The sequence below is a fragment of the Grus americana genome, chromosome Z, assembly GCF_028858705.1.
Source record: "Grus americana isolate bGruAme1 chromosome Z, bGruAme1.mat, whole genome shotgun sequence".
Classification (NCBI taxonomy): domain Eukaryota; kingdom Metazoa; phylum Chordata; class Aves; order Gruiformes; family Gruidae; genus Grus; species Grus americana.
The window spans coordinates 30143977-30157645 of NC_072891.1; the positions used below are offsets into that span (position 1 = coordinate 30143977).

At 46.6% G+C, this 13669-nt stretch overlaps 1 protein-coding gene across 1 annotated transcript in view; it reads left to right on the forward strand.

Annotated features, from left to right (window-relative positions):
* The first annotated feature begins 13051 nt into the window (after positions 1-13051).
* Positions 13052-13669, forward strand: part of DMRT1 (doublesex and mab-3 related transcription factor 1) — a 59301-nt gene continuing 58683 nt past the window's right edge. The window contains exon 1 of the mRNA XM_054809967.1: positions 13052-13342. Within this exon, the coding sequence (XP_054665942.1) occupies positions 13052-13342 (291 nt within the window). The remainder of the gene's footprint in view (positions 13343-13669) is intronic.

Sequence of the window (13669 nt, forward strand, 5' to 3'; positions counted from 1 at the left end):
GAGATAAAAACCCCTAAATCTTAAGACCCCTTTCCCCCACCCCTCCCTGCTCCCCAGCCTCAACTTCACTCCCAATTTCTCCCCCTCCTCCCCCCCAGCAGCACAGGGGGACAGGGAATGGGGGTTACGGTCAGTTCATCACATGGTGTCTCTACTGCTCCTTCCTCCTCAAGGGGAGGACACATCACACTCTGCCCCTGCTCCAGTGTGGAGTCCCTCCCACAGGAGACAGTCCTCCACCAACTTCCCAAATGTGAGTCCTTCCCACAGGCTGCAGTTCTTCACCAACTGCTCCAGCGTGGGTCCCCCATGGGGTCACAAGTCCTGCCAGCAAACCTGCTCCATGGGGCCACAGGTCCTGCCAGGAGCCTGCTCCAGCATGGGCTTCCCATGAGGTCATAGCCTCCTTTGGGTGCCTCCACCTGCTCTGGTGTGGGGTCCTCCACAGGCTGCAGGTGGATATCTGTTCCACCATCATCCTCCATGGGCTGCAGGGGGACAGCTTGCCTCACCATGGTCTTCTCCAGGGGCTGCAGGGGGATCTCTGCTCTGGTGCACGGAGCACCTCCTGCCCCCCCTTCTTCACTGACCTGGGTGTTGTTCCTCTCCAGCTGCAGTTGCTGTTGCACAGGGTTTGGGTTTTTTCCCCCCCTTCTTAACTACGGTATCCCAGAGGCACTACCAGCATCACTGATGGGCTTAGCCTTGGCCGGTGGAGGGTCTGTCTTGGAGCCGGCTGGTATTGGCTCTGTCAGACATAGGGGAAACTTCTAGCAGCTTCTTGTAGAAGCCATGCCTGTAGCCCCCCTGCTACCAAAACCTTGCCACACAAACCAAATACAACATGCATTGGTCAATATATCATACAGTTCTTTATTATAGGTGATTAATGAATTCAGTGCCTCAAAACCTCTGATGTAAGTGTCCTGCTTCCTTAACAACAGGCGCTTTCAGCTTTTGCTGTTAAAAGAAAAAGATAAGCATGTGTCCACACACCTACCCCATGCATGATCCCTGAAGAGCTGTCAGGAATGAGAAGATCATCAGGGAAAAAGGGAGCCTTCAGGCAGTTAGCACCTGCTGTGAAAGCTTGGGCTGGGACCTTAAAGGTGGTGGCAGGGGGCACAGGAGCCAAGCTTGATGGAACTTTTTCCCCCCCTCTATCATTTTACCCACCTATGCTTTGTTCCCTCACCCTGTGCCACTGGGCAAATGGAGTCTTTACCCGTGGTCACTTCTCACTGGGAACCACATCTGTGCATTTTCTGTTTGGTTAGCCAACACAGCTAGCACCAGCAAAGATAAATTGCCTTTTACATAATTCTTGCTATACAAAACTGCCCTTCAAAGACCTCTACAGTAGAGACCTGTAAATAAGAACATCATTATACTCTTAAGCAGAGTATTATTAAATACATTCAGCCATGAATAGCAGACGTCTATCTCCATGTCCTCTAAACACCACTACAGCTGCTTGCAGGATTATTACTTAGATAACACAAAGGGCAAGATTTTTTCCAAAGCAGAGCACATACTTTTGTATGATCTGTAAGTGCTGATCTGAAGGGAAGTAGCAAAGAGATATTTCTAGGAAACACAATGGTAATTTTTTTCTTCAGCTTTTCACTTAATGGCTTCAGCCACTGTTGCAGAAACAGCCCTTGCTGTGTTGTCTTTAAGAGCTTTGGCCAGCCTCAGAGTTGACAGGGTAGCTCGTGCTCCCCTAGTAATACTTTCCTTCCTCACTCAGCCACATTACCTTTGCTAAGGTGAAGATATGCCATTTCATTTGCATGCCATGGCGAGGAAGCAGATTAATAAAGATACTTTTCTACTTCCTGGCCACAGTACCACATCTTTCTCTGAGGCACGAAAAGCCACCTGCTGTCTCTGGCAGTCAACCTTCCAGGCCCCTGCATTGCTCTTGGGCATTTTCTGGGGCCAGAAGAGCAACTTTTCTCCAGTCCCAGGGGTGAGTGAGACTTAGAGCCAGCCAGTTACACCCCCTTGGTACTGGGGAGGTGTGAGCAGGCAGAGGCTGGCCCAGGAAATGGCCTCCCCCCACACTATGCACTCGTTCTTGCAAATTTCTCATTAGAGTTTTCCAGTTCAACCACATGTATCTGCTCAGAGGCCCTTTATTGTGGTGGTTTAATCTGCATCACTAGCCTAGCAGGAGGAGCAAGAAGCATATTAATGCCTTCTGCAGTGGATGCTGATTTGGGAGAAGAGTGAGCAGAATAGCTGTACAAAGAGACTGAGAGATATTAGAAACACAGTATAATAATAAAATGAGATTTGCTTTAGGAAAATCAGACTGAAACAACTGAGGAAAAATAATATAACTTTGTGGGAGTGAGAGAAAGTTAGAAATCTGTAAAGCTGAAAGGGAACTTGCCAGAGTGAATTAAACAAGAGTTGGCAATGCAATGAAAGCAAAAATGGACCAGAGTTAGCAGTATGGTGACAGCAAAAAATGGTCTGTGCATTTTTTTGTCCACTTCAGACGGAGCAGAGAGGCACCTGACCCTGGAAGATGTAATAATGCAACCTGACAGCATTTGCGGCCAGTGTGTCCACAGGCAGACAGCTCCACAGGCTGCCACCGTCAGCTCGACAAACAGCAGCAGTTAACAAGCAGGGAGCTGAAAATAAGGAAGAAGTTTAAAAGGATACTTTTGTTTTGCTAAAGAAATCCTGTAAATGAGGAATTTATAACATCCCACAGCATGTGACTTCTGAAATGATAAGCTGTACCGATGATTTGCAAAGCGGCAGTACAGCAAATAGATACAGCTGAAGGTGAGAAAGTTCTCCAGGTCAGTTCTGCAAAAAACAGGTTTACAAGTTCTTGGGAAGCCTGGGTAAGTTTTCAAATGAATATGAGTTTGTCACCGTCTCTGCCTGTTGTGTCACAACATAACGGCCCATTCTGGCCTTTGTACAACAACTGACTGGAGACAAAAGAGACACACGTAGATATATGAAAATGGATAGGTATATGTGTCTTTCTGAAAACACGCTACATATAAACCTGTAAATCCCCCTTCAAGCCGTGTGAGCGAAGCCGCCCCCCGCCCCGCCGATGCGCTGAGGCGCGCAGCTGCAGGCCGCAGGCGCCGGCTGCGCTCCCCCCGCGGCCCGGGCGCTTCCCGCGGAGCAGGGAGACCTCTGCAGGCGGGATGAATCCAACGCCGCCAGCCTGCCGAGAGGAGCGTAACCAGCCTCGGACAGACCTGTCAGTCACGGGCGTTTGTTGGGCTTGGGGTTTTGGGGTTTTGCTTGTTTGTATTCTGCTGCTGCTGCTTCGTTCATTTTCTTCCTCTTTTAAAAAAAACCCCTCTCGGCTGCTGCAACGTCAGGGCCTGTATGTATGAGCTGACATATGCAAGTGTCATTCTTAGATAATTGTTTTCTCTAACTAACTTAACATTGAATAAGTAGTCCACTGCTTTCTACCCAAGTTTTGTGCTTGCAGGGAGGCCCAGCAGTATTCTCCTACGATCTGGGATCAGGAGCTGGAAAAACGCTGCGGCCTGTGCCTAGCATTGCCTTTGGAAGAAGCAGTGAGTGTTACCAAAGAAGTACTAACAGAAATGTAACCTCCGTAGACAGAGAAAGGAACCTTGCCACGCAGCCCTGTGCTAAACTGCAAAATCGCTACGGCTGTTGTACTAAGCCACCATTGGAGAAGTTTAGGAGCCTGACATTAACCTTCTAGGAAATTCCTAGGGGTGGTATTTTTCGCTCGTAAGGAAGTGGCCTACCTGAGAGCAAGAAGTTTTAGGATGGCTCTCCAGGCTGTGAGATCTACCCCTGCCCCAGGAATTAAAGTTTCCCTCAAATTACAGGATAATTTTCTTGCGGGTGCTAACAAAATCACCTGCCATGCAACCTGGTGCAGGAGACATGTTTTTGGTGTCCAGGTGTGCCTTTTCCAGCTAAAGTGCGATAAACACACAAACATGTCACCCCCACCACCCCTCACCAGCAGCCAGATCAAAAAGGCGCACTTGCCCTAAACTACAGCAGCTGATGATCAAGGTGAAAACTCTCTTCCGACTACAGAAAGGTTTGTGTATTACTCTCTTCAAGCCTGAAAGAAAAAGGTTCTTCAATAGCAGGTACAAACCTGGAAAACAGGCTATCATCTGGGGATGGACCTACCCAGGGCATCCCACTGTCCACTGCTGCAATGCATTATTACTGAGGGGCATGAAAACAAACTGGGTTGGACATGCTGCTCCAATACAGAAATACTTGAGCCGAGGAACTAGGTATTCCGAAGACTTTCACCTGAGATGTAACACAGACTGCCTGGAAGTGCCTGAAATATAGCTGATTGCCTTCCACAGGCAGACCTGATCCTCTGCTGTGGCTGAGCAGAGCTGAGTGTGTCCATCTCAAACAAAAACGCAGCACAAGGATGCCGACATTGCCATCCTGGACTGCCATGTGTCTTCTTCATGAGATGCTGGGGTGGCAAAGGCTGCATGTGGAAATTTAGCCTTGGCTTTAAACGATGCTTTGGGGAAAAGTATGAGTCCAGAACTACAAGGAAAATAAGCACGTCTTCTGTCCTTGCCTCATGTACTTCTCTCCAGCATTGCCAACTGTGAGTAATCTAATGACTTCCTCATCGCAATGAGGTTGTCTTTCCCACTGCTTTGATTACATCAAAACACAATAAAGTGTGTGAAAGTCACTCCTCCTGTCCCCTGTCAGAAGGAGGGTTGTATTAACCAGCATTTTGAGGCCAGAGCACTCCTGAATTGCAGTGCTGGAACTAACACTGTTTCCCTCTACCACCATCACCTTCACTGGTCCACTTATAAACTACGATTCAGTGCAATCTCATATGAGTTGGTCTGAGACATCAGTTATTTTGACCATCCTTCATGAGTGGTGAAGTCGTGCCCCTTAGAACTTAACATTGATAACAGCAATGATTTTAGAGACATCCTTTGAACAGGAAGAAAAGGTAAGTGCAAGATATTCCTTGTAACAACATTGCCAGGATCCATAACAGCTCCTGTTTTAACAGGTGGGATGTCATGATGTGACCAGGTGAGCACTCTTTTTTTAAAGAAAAAAAAAAAAAAGTGCGTGTATGTGTAATTTTCATTTTATTCCTAAAGTTTGCTTTGAAAAAATTGTAGGAGGGATCTCACTGGAGCACATAAGAATAAATAGCTACTAGAAGTTGGTAAGGCATGTGTTCTTCACCCAGTGGACTAGAACATCACCAAACTGAGGGGCTATCTGGTACAGCAAGCATCCAGGCAGGTATTAAAGGCATGTATCATTCAGCTGGTAGAACACAGTGAGTCCTACAGAAAAAAGTTATAGGCTATTGTGTTAATAGATACTTGGGCAATTTTAGAGCTGCAGCCTACTTACCTTCAGGTGCCTAATGAACAATCTTCTAAGATATCATTATTGTGAATTCACAGAAGCTGCCTTCCAGTAGTGAAAAGGCAATGTCCATGCCTTGGTTTCTTAAAAACAGGTAAGAGAAAATAATAGCGTAAACAATAGCAAAGCTACTCTTTGTTTTCAACCTTACTGTGTGTTATCTGTTACAATTTCAAACTCTGAGGGGTATTTTAAAAAATTTTACTCAGGCAATGTGAATATTTGTATGTACTTAGCTGGGATGACTGAGCTGGGCTCAGAACACCTTTATTATTGCATCTGCAAGAGACAGTGTTTGCGTAGGAATGACAGAAAATTAAGATGTCTGACTAGCTTCCATACAATGTTCCTGTCACCTGACAAGGCATCTCCATGTCTAGACAAAACCAGCCTAATTAAAATTAATAGCCTGACTGTTGAAATAATTTGTAACAATGTGTCATCTTCCTTAGCACCTTCTAGCCAACAGAATTGGGGAAACTCAATTACTTCTAATTAGCCAATGTGCATATAAGATGTAGAGATAACAACCCTGACACTGCTGACCGATACGCAAGTGATAGAAGAAAACTGTTACCTAAGGAGGCCAGCTAACTAAGTGCTCTGGTTATCTGTATCTTGATAGCACTAAGCAAAGCCTTACTTGAGAGGTGTAGGTCTCTTGGGACCCAGATCTCTCCAGTCCTTCCTCTGAACTGGATTCCAAGCATGGAGGAGGGATGAGCCCATGAGCCCTTGAACGTGGGGAGACCCAATACTCTGTCTGCGGCATTTGGGGACCACCTCTGATCTGCCCGATTGCTCTGGGGGCTCCAGGGCACTAAGAGGAGATTGGAGAGGCTGCAGGGGGAAGAGGGGCCAACAGGGAAGAAGAAACCCTTTTTCTCAGTCTAGGAGATGTGAAAGGTCAGAGGCTCACATCAAGTCATTTCACAGCATGGCTGATTAAGTAACAGTCATTCGAATTCGATTAAAATATTTGGAAGAGCTCAGCTGCAGCTGGAGGCAATTCTGACACCCCCGACCCCCTTGCCCTGCACCTCCTCAGTGAATTTGAAAGACACTTTCCCTCGTGGGAAGAGGGAAGGAATGGGGGAAGAGCAGCACAAAACTTTGCTCTTAAGACAGGTGTACTACACTGACTGATTTTAACCGCAAGTCCCACGGAATGGAATGTGCTCCCCTAAGAGCAGAATATTATGTGAAAAAGATACTTTCTATTTATTTAGGCTTAAAGGAAAAAATAAGAAAATAAATTCAGAAGGAGCTGTTATAACAATACTCTTTCTTCTATCAAGCATTGGAATTAGGAACAATAAATAATGCACAAATAAATAAATTGGACAGCCAGTAAATTGACACAGCAAAAACTGTCCCTTCAGTTACTTCAGTTGAAACCACCTCTTACAATCATGGAGCTCCAGCAGTTTTAGGTTACTGAAGATCAAAAATGTAAAATAATAAAAACTTGCACAATTCAAAAGAAAACGTAAGTAATAAAGCAAATGCTTTGTAATTTAGAATGATGTATTTGTTCCTTTAAATACCAATGGGCTTGCTCAATGAAGTGGGAATTTAACTGTATCCATTAAAAGATTAAAGACCATAAATAAAAAAGTGGCAATTAATTGTGTTGCCTATTTTTAAGAGGTTGGAGCTTAGTTTGTCACACTCTGGCAGTCTATCAAACTCAGCTCCATTACAGATGTCTTAGAGCTGAATTGATGACGATATTCAAAACTAAGGGCATTCTCTGCAGTAGTCCTACCCTGATGAAAGAGCTTGAATGTATAGATGGCTTATGTGATTCTATCATTCTTACAGTGTGAATTACAAATATTAGAAATGTCAGCTTAATGAGTCATGCAAGAGTCTTCAATGTTCTAAGTCACTGGATCCAATTAATTTTTAAGTGTGCCTAAAATGAACAATGACGACTGAGAAGAAGCAACCCAGTGGTTTCCCCACACTCACTTTTTACTTCTGTTTTGTAAGTCAGACCTAATAATGCTTCCAAATAGCAATCCAAGTCAATTATTAGCAATGATTGAAATTTCCGATGAGCTGACAGCGTGTTCTCTTCTGCCTTTAAATCTGCAATGAAATTATTCCAACTTGCATTAAAAAATAAGGAAATGAGGAACAGAGGTGTTAGTGAAAAAAAAAAAAGGTAATCTTTTCTTTATTCCTGTTACTAGTAAAACTAGTCATAGCGGTGACATGCCAGATATAAGCATTTTTGAAATATCTCCATTATATTTGCTTCAGTGTGCTTGAATACTGCTTTGGTTTTGTACTGTACTTGGCATGACGAAACAGAGTGAATTTTGTTTCCAGTGACTTGTGCTTTTATTGAGCACGGTGGGCCAATGTCATTGGCTGTGCTTACAACTATGAAGGGGAAGAGCTATCCGTTGTTACAGGCAGGCTTTTCTTGATTTTTACATAAATAATTTTTACCATAACCCAGACATTTGGACCATTAAACTCTAGATTCTGACTAGTGTGTATCTTGATAACAAACATGCGTTTGCTCAGTCAAGAATCTGGTGGCTTTTGTCATCTGTAGCTCACCTTAAGTTTCTGATATAGAGGCTCCCTTTCCACATGTCAGGAGAACATCAGCATGGAGAGTGTGAATGAAACTACTTCAATGGTCACTAAGCATCTTACCTGCTGTGGCAGGCCTGCTCTCTAATTTGCGATACAGCTGATACTGTTGCTTGCCAACATCCCTTCCTGCACTCTTTGGAGAAGGGTCCCCTGGCTGCATGTCACACCTTATCTTCCCAGTGGGTCTGCATTTGCACCAATTTGCTCATGAACTAAGGGTGCTGAAGAGCATAGACATTCTGACCCACCTTGCCAACAACCAGTGGTCTTTGCAAGCGGAGCTGGGCACAGCAGCTTTTCAGACTGGTGCAGCAAGACGTCCCTGAGCTCACTGGTGAGAGGCTGTGGACCCCCTCCTCAGGTACTCTCCTAACTCTCTCTGAGGAAAAGCACCAAGCAGACAAGTGGCAGCAGTGCTATAAACTGCCTCAGTTGTTCACTCAGTGACCATGAGCCCCTGAGACCAAGACAGTAAAGGGAAAAGGAGTTTGAGGAGAAGAGGGCCAAGTAGCACACCAGGGCTGCTTACACCTAAAGGTCCCATGCCCTAGAAACACTTTTAGAGCAAGGAAGAATGAAGTACTTTAAAGCTTATGCCTGAATGAAAGATTCAGCTTGACTGAATGGACTTTTAGCAAAAGCCATCAGTGGCTTATCAGATTTCATTGATCTTGAGTAAAGCTGCTGGTGCCAACACTCTATTATAGCATCACAGAGGAGTGTCTGAGACAGCAACTCTAGGGGTGATTTTAAACTCTTGTAAATGTCGGGCATTTCAACGCAACGTTGGATTCAGGTCTGCCTGTCCTAGGAAGAAACCCTTACCTTTTCTGGTGCTGGCAGTTTTAGAGGTATAACTTGAAAACAGAAAGTGTCAAAACATGAATACAGAAAGAGACAAAAAAAACCCAAACCCCCAACCAAACAAAAAGCTATATGCTGCCAGAAAATGTCAAGAAATTTCTCTGCCTGGAATACAAAACTTTGCCTGTGGCATTGTGTTTTAAGAGCTAGGGGACAAAACTTCAGCTTTCCTGTAAGTTAAAGGAGGTTTAAATAAGGAATTAATGAAAGAAGAGAGAACTGCACAACTATACGGGTGAAACTGCAAAAAATGCATGGCTTATTTATGCCACCTACTGGATTTTTCCTGAAGTATCTTTTAAATCTAGTTGTCACGATCATGCCTGTCACTACAGCAAATACTTACGTTTTCATGGGAGACTACTAGCACAAGTAAAACAGCTGATATCAAGCTGATGACTTACATGAGTAAATTACATGTGTGGACTAACATAGCTCCAGGACTGGAGATGGGGGTAGCTGTGCACCTGTTTATTCTGCTAATTTGATGGCCGTAGGGCAGCCACGATACCCAAAGCTGCAGGCAAGTCCAGCACTGAGGAGTTTCCCAGCCCCTGCCAGTGCCTCAAGGGAACATGCTGGCACCATTTCCCTCCTTTGCTTGACTCCCTCTGGCTGTCTTTGATATTTTGTTCTAAATGTCCAGAGTGTTTATGGACACATTGATGTTTTCAAACAATGCAAACTGGCAGTGTGAATGCTTTATCTTCTATCCCTCACCACTCCTGCAGCTGAGGCTCTGTTGGGAATCCACAACCAGCCCTGGTGATATGGTCTGCGAAATGACCTGAGAGAGTCAAAAAGATCTGCTCTAAACAGAGGGGCAAAAACCCTCAGGCTTGATCCACTGACACCAAAATAATATTAAAAAAAATCAGATCTAGCAGATCTCCAAAATGAACTTCCTAAATACACTCAACCCCACTGAATTCTGTAAAACTAGAGGTCTTCGCTTTCCAGGCAATGGCATTAGAATTGAGTCCTCTTTAATTTGTGACCTCTCTACTGAGATGCTCAGTCATGTCAAATGTGGCGGTGGGGACATGGCTTGTTCACATCTGTCCCTCAGAATTATGGTCTTGTTAACAAATAAAACATTTTTGCAAGGTTCAAGGGATCAGCTAAAGGCATGCATCAGCAAAGGATAGATCATCACTAACAGATGACATTTGGTACTTTAAAAACTGGTGCAAAAAAGTTAAAGCTAAAGGATAACTGTCAGCTACTTAGAAAAAAAGCAAAAATATCATTTGATTCCTATTGTTTTTTTCACCAGAAACATTAATTACAGTTATTTCCAAAGGTGACAGCAAGCTGCAGTAACATTTAGTCACTGACATCATTGCTGGATTCAAATTAGAGACGCCCAGACTTACATTAAATGAATGACTACAATTTCCTGAAGACTAGCAGTGAGATTGCTCTGATTCATGTTAGAACTGTTGGCAGTTTATAATCCTCTCCTATTCCTTCATTACTCCAACAGATGTCAAATCCAGTAACGTGTTGTCATTCTCACCAAATACCCAGTAAAAAAATTTGAGACAAACATTACACACTAAAACCGTACTCAGAGTGTGACTTGAGCTACCAAAGGCGTTCGTTGTTAAAGGATTGACTGTGTGCTTGTATTCATCAGGCACCTAGGTATTTTTGTGGTATTCATCCAGAACACAAAATACTAGATAGGTGCTAACAACATTAATATTTTGTTCCTCACCAATAGGTTCTGTAACATTATGGATAATACAGATCTGTGCAGTTAGCCTGAAAAGCAGTAGAAAATACTAGTTATGCGAAAGACAGCTGAATTAATGTTCTTCTTGGAACTGTTGCATTTTTTGCATCTTGTGATTCATCTCTGATCTTGGCTGTCCCACTTAGTTTGTAGGGAAAAGTCATATATAAGCAGCTGGTGACTGTTATTATTTCTCCTTTGTTTGTCTTTGCCTGCTTTATGCACTGTGCTTCTCTTCTTTTTTCTCTGTTTTTCACTCCTTCCGGTTTTTCCTCTTCCTCCTCCTCCTGTCATTTCCGATGTGCTTTTTCTTCTCCTACCTTTTCATACCTCAAGTTTGTTGGGTTTTATTTTATTTTGCCTTTCTTGGTTTTTTTATTTAGCCTCCTTTCATCTCCTTTTTAATTTGCATTTTCAATTGACTTCAAGACAATTTGCATCTGAGCACCTGAAAACATCACTGTCCATGTGCTCAGCCACGCGCAGAACTTCACAAACTGGAGTTTCACTTTCAAGACTTGCTCCTAGACAACGACTTCAGCACCTGATCAATGCCCCTATGAGTTGAGAAGGTCTCAACTGGTTTCATTCAGGGAGAAATTTCACGTTTAGATATAGGAAGCTAAGCATGCCTGAGTGCATTGTTCACCTCCTTAAGTATTAGTATTATGCATCATTGAGCATATAGGCAAATCATACTTTTGTTCCACTAAACATTGTATTCATCTCCTCTTTTGCAGGAAAATGTGCAGTTATTGACATTAGAAATGTCAATCCCAGCAAAGCGATGCAAGGGAAAAGCTTCCGTTTCTGCAAGTTGAATGATTGTCACACCCCCATGCCAAGCCCACCCAGCTTCTGCTGGTGCCTCAGCTGAGGACTGTCTGACTGCTCCAGACTGGGGCTTAACGCAAGTATTTTAACGCAGTCTCTCTGGAGGATGGAAAGTGCCATAAATGCTTCCAATGTTGTACCATGAAGGAGAAAGTTGTTTAAAAGTAATTTAGCAAATGCTAATGCAAAGCATGAAGCAGCAAAGATCTGGGGCTTTCTTTAGGCTGGGGTAGGCATTGATTGTTCCCGGCAGGGAGGCTCAGTCGGAGCAGAATTAGCTGGGAGATAGCTGATCTCGAAGAGGGAGAAGCTTTCCTTGGCTTCTTCTAGCAGAAATAAATTTCTACCTACTGTAACTTATTACCATCTGATATGCTGAGTCATGAAGCTGGGGTTATAGAAATCTTTATGCAATCTTTATAAATCAGCCTCACATAATCTCAGGCGCTTTCTGCTTCATCTCTGTTGAGTCACTCATTTGACAGTTGTCATTCATCTTAGATTGAGATGTAATTTAATAGTTTCATTTCAGCATGAAGATAGCGTCATCTAAAGTTGAGCCCAGAAAGATTTAAAGGTGTAACAGAGGAAATATTAATACTGTAAATAATATCTGTAGAGCTGCATGGCTCTATAAATCACACAGTGTCAAGTTGGAAGGGGAGCCTATGTAAAAAAAGAAAAGAAAAAGCATCTTCCTCTGCAGAGCACACCTGCTCTAGCCACCCACGCCTGCTCCAGAGGTGCTGGTTACTGAGTTGTCACCTCGGTCTCACTGTCTGCATTTGTTGGGATCGCCTGCCCGCACAGGTATCGATCAAAGCGTGCTTATACTGATTTGGGGATATGAGTGTAAGGCAACCTGCGAACAGGAGATGTAGGGCAGCAAGGAGCCAAAGCCAAAGGAGAGCCGCTGAGCTGCGGCAACCCGAGTGTTTTACTTTGGGGTCACACCTCTGCCTGGCCCAGGCCACATTGGTCGCCTAACCAAACCCGGTCTGCCCAACCCAGGGGAACCCAGGGCTTAAAAATGGCCTCTCTGGATCCCGGCTCGCTCCCTTTCACCACGATCGGCGTCACCGCCAATGGCGCCGCGTGCGCCGGACCCTGCCCCGGCAGGAAGGGCCGGGCGGCCGCAGAGCTGCGGGGCGGCCGCGGAGCCGTCGCCGACCGGGGGCGAGGGGCGCGTTGTCGTGCGGGGCCTACGGGCAGCGCGGGTGAGCCGAGCCCCGCGCGTTCCTCCAGCACGAAGCCGAGGGTTTGGGGCCACCCCGGCCCAGCACCCACCACTACCCCCGCGCACCCGACGGCCGGGCAGCTGGTCGGGGCGGGAGCCGCTGCTCCCCGCCGTACGGCCGCCGCAGGCCGGGCTGGGCGGGAGGGCGGGGCGGGGAGGGAGGGGTGGCCGCTCCCCCACCCCCGGCGCCTGCCCCACGGGGGCAGAGGGCTTCGGGGCCGCACGGACCGGCCGGGGGAGGGGGCTGCTGCTGCCCGCCAAAACGCGCAGGGTGGTGGGACGAGACGGGGCAGGGCAGAGCCGAGCCGCGCTGGTCCCGTCCCTCGCCTGGCTACCCCCGGCCCGTCGCGATGCCTAGTGACTCCCCGGCCTTCAGCAAGCCCCCGGACGCCGCGGGGCCGGGGGAAAAGGCGGGCGGCTTCGGGAAGGCGGCGGCCCTCATGGCGGCCGCCCCAGCGGACGGGGTCGCCGCGGCCGCCGCGGCGGGGAAGAAGCCTCCGCGTCTGCCCAAGTGTGCCCGCTGCCGCAACCACGGCTACTCCTCGCCGCTGAAGGGGCACAAGCGGTTCTGCATGTGGCGGGACTGCCAGTGCAAGAAGTGCAGCCTGATCGCCGAGCGGCAGCGGGTGATGGCAGCGCAGGTGAGCCCCGCGGGGCGGCCACCCGCCGGCGGCCGCCGCCTCGGCGGCGTCTGCCCGTAGCGGGGTGGGCTGGCTGCCCGGCGTGCTGCCGGCGGTGGGGTCGTTCCTCCGCGCCCGGAGGCGTCTGGTGCCCGCAGGAGCCAAGCGGTGGGTGCCGCGGATGCGGAGCGCTGGGACAGCGCTGCCGCGGGGGAGCCGCGCCCTTGGCTGGAGTTACACCGCCGTCGTCTTAAATTAATGAGGCTGTTTTGTTTTTTTGGTTTGTGGGGTTTTTTTTGGGGGGGGGTGGTGGTGTGGTTTTTTTGTGGGTTTGGTTTTTTTTTTTTT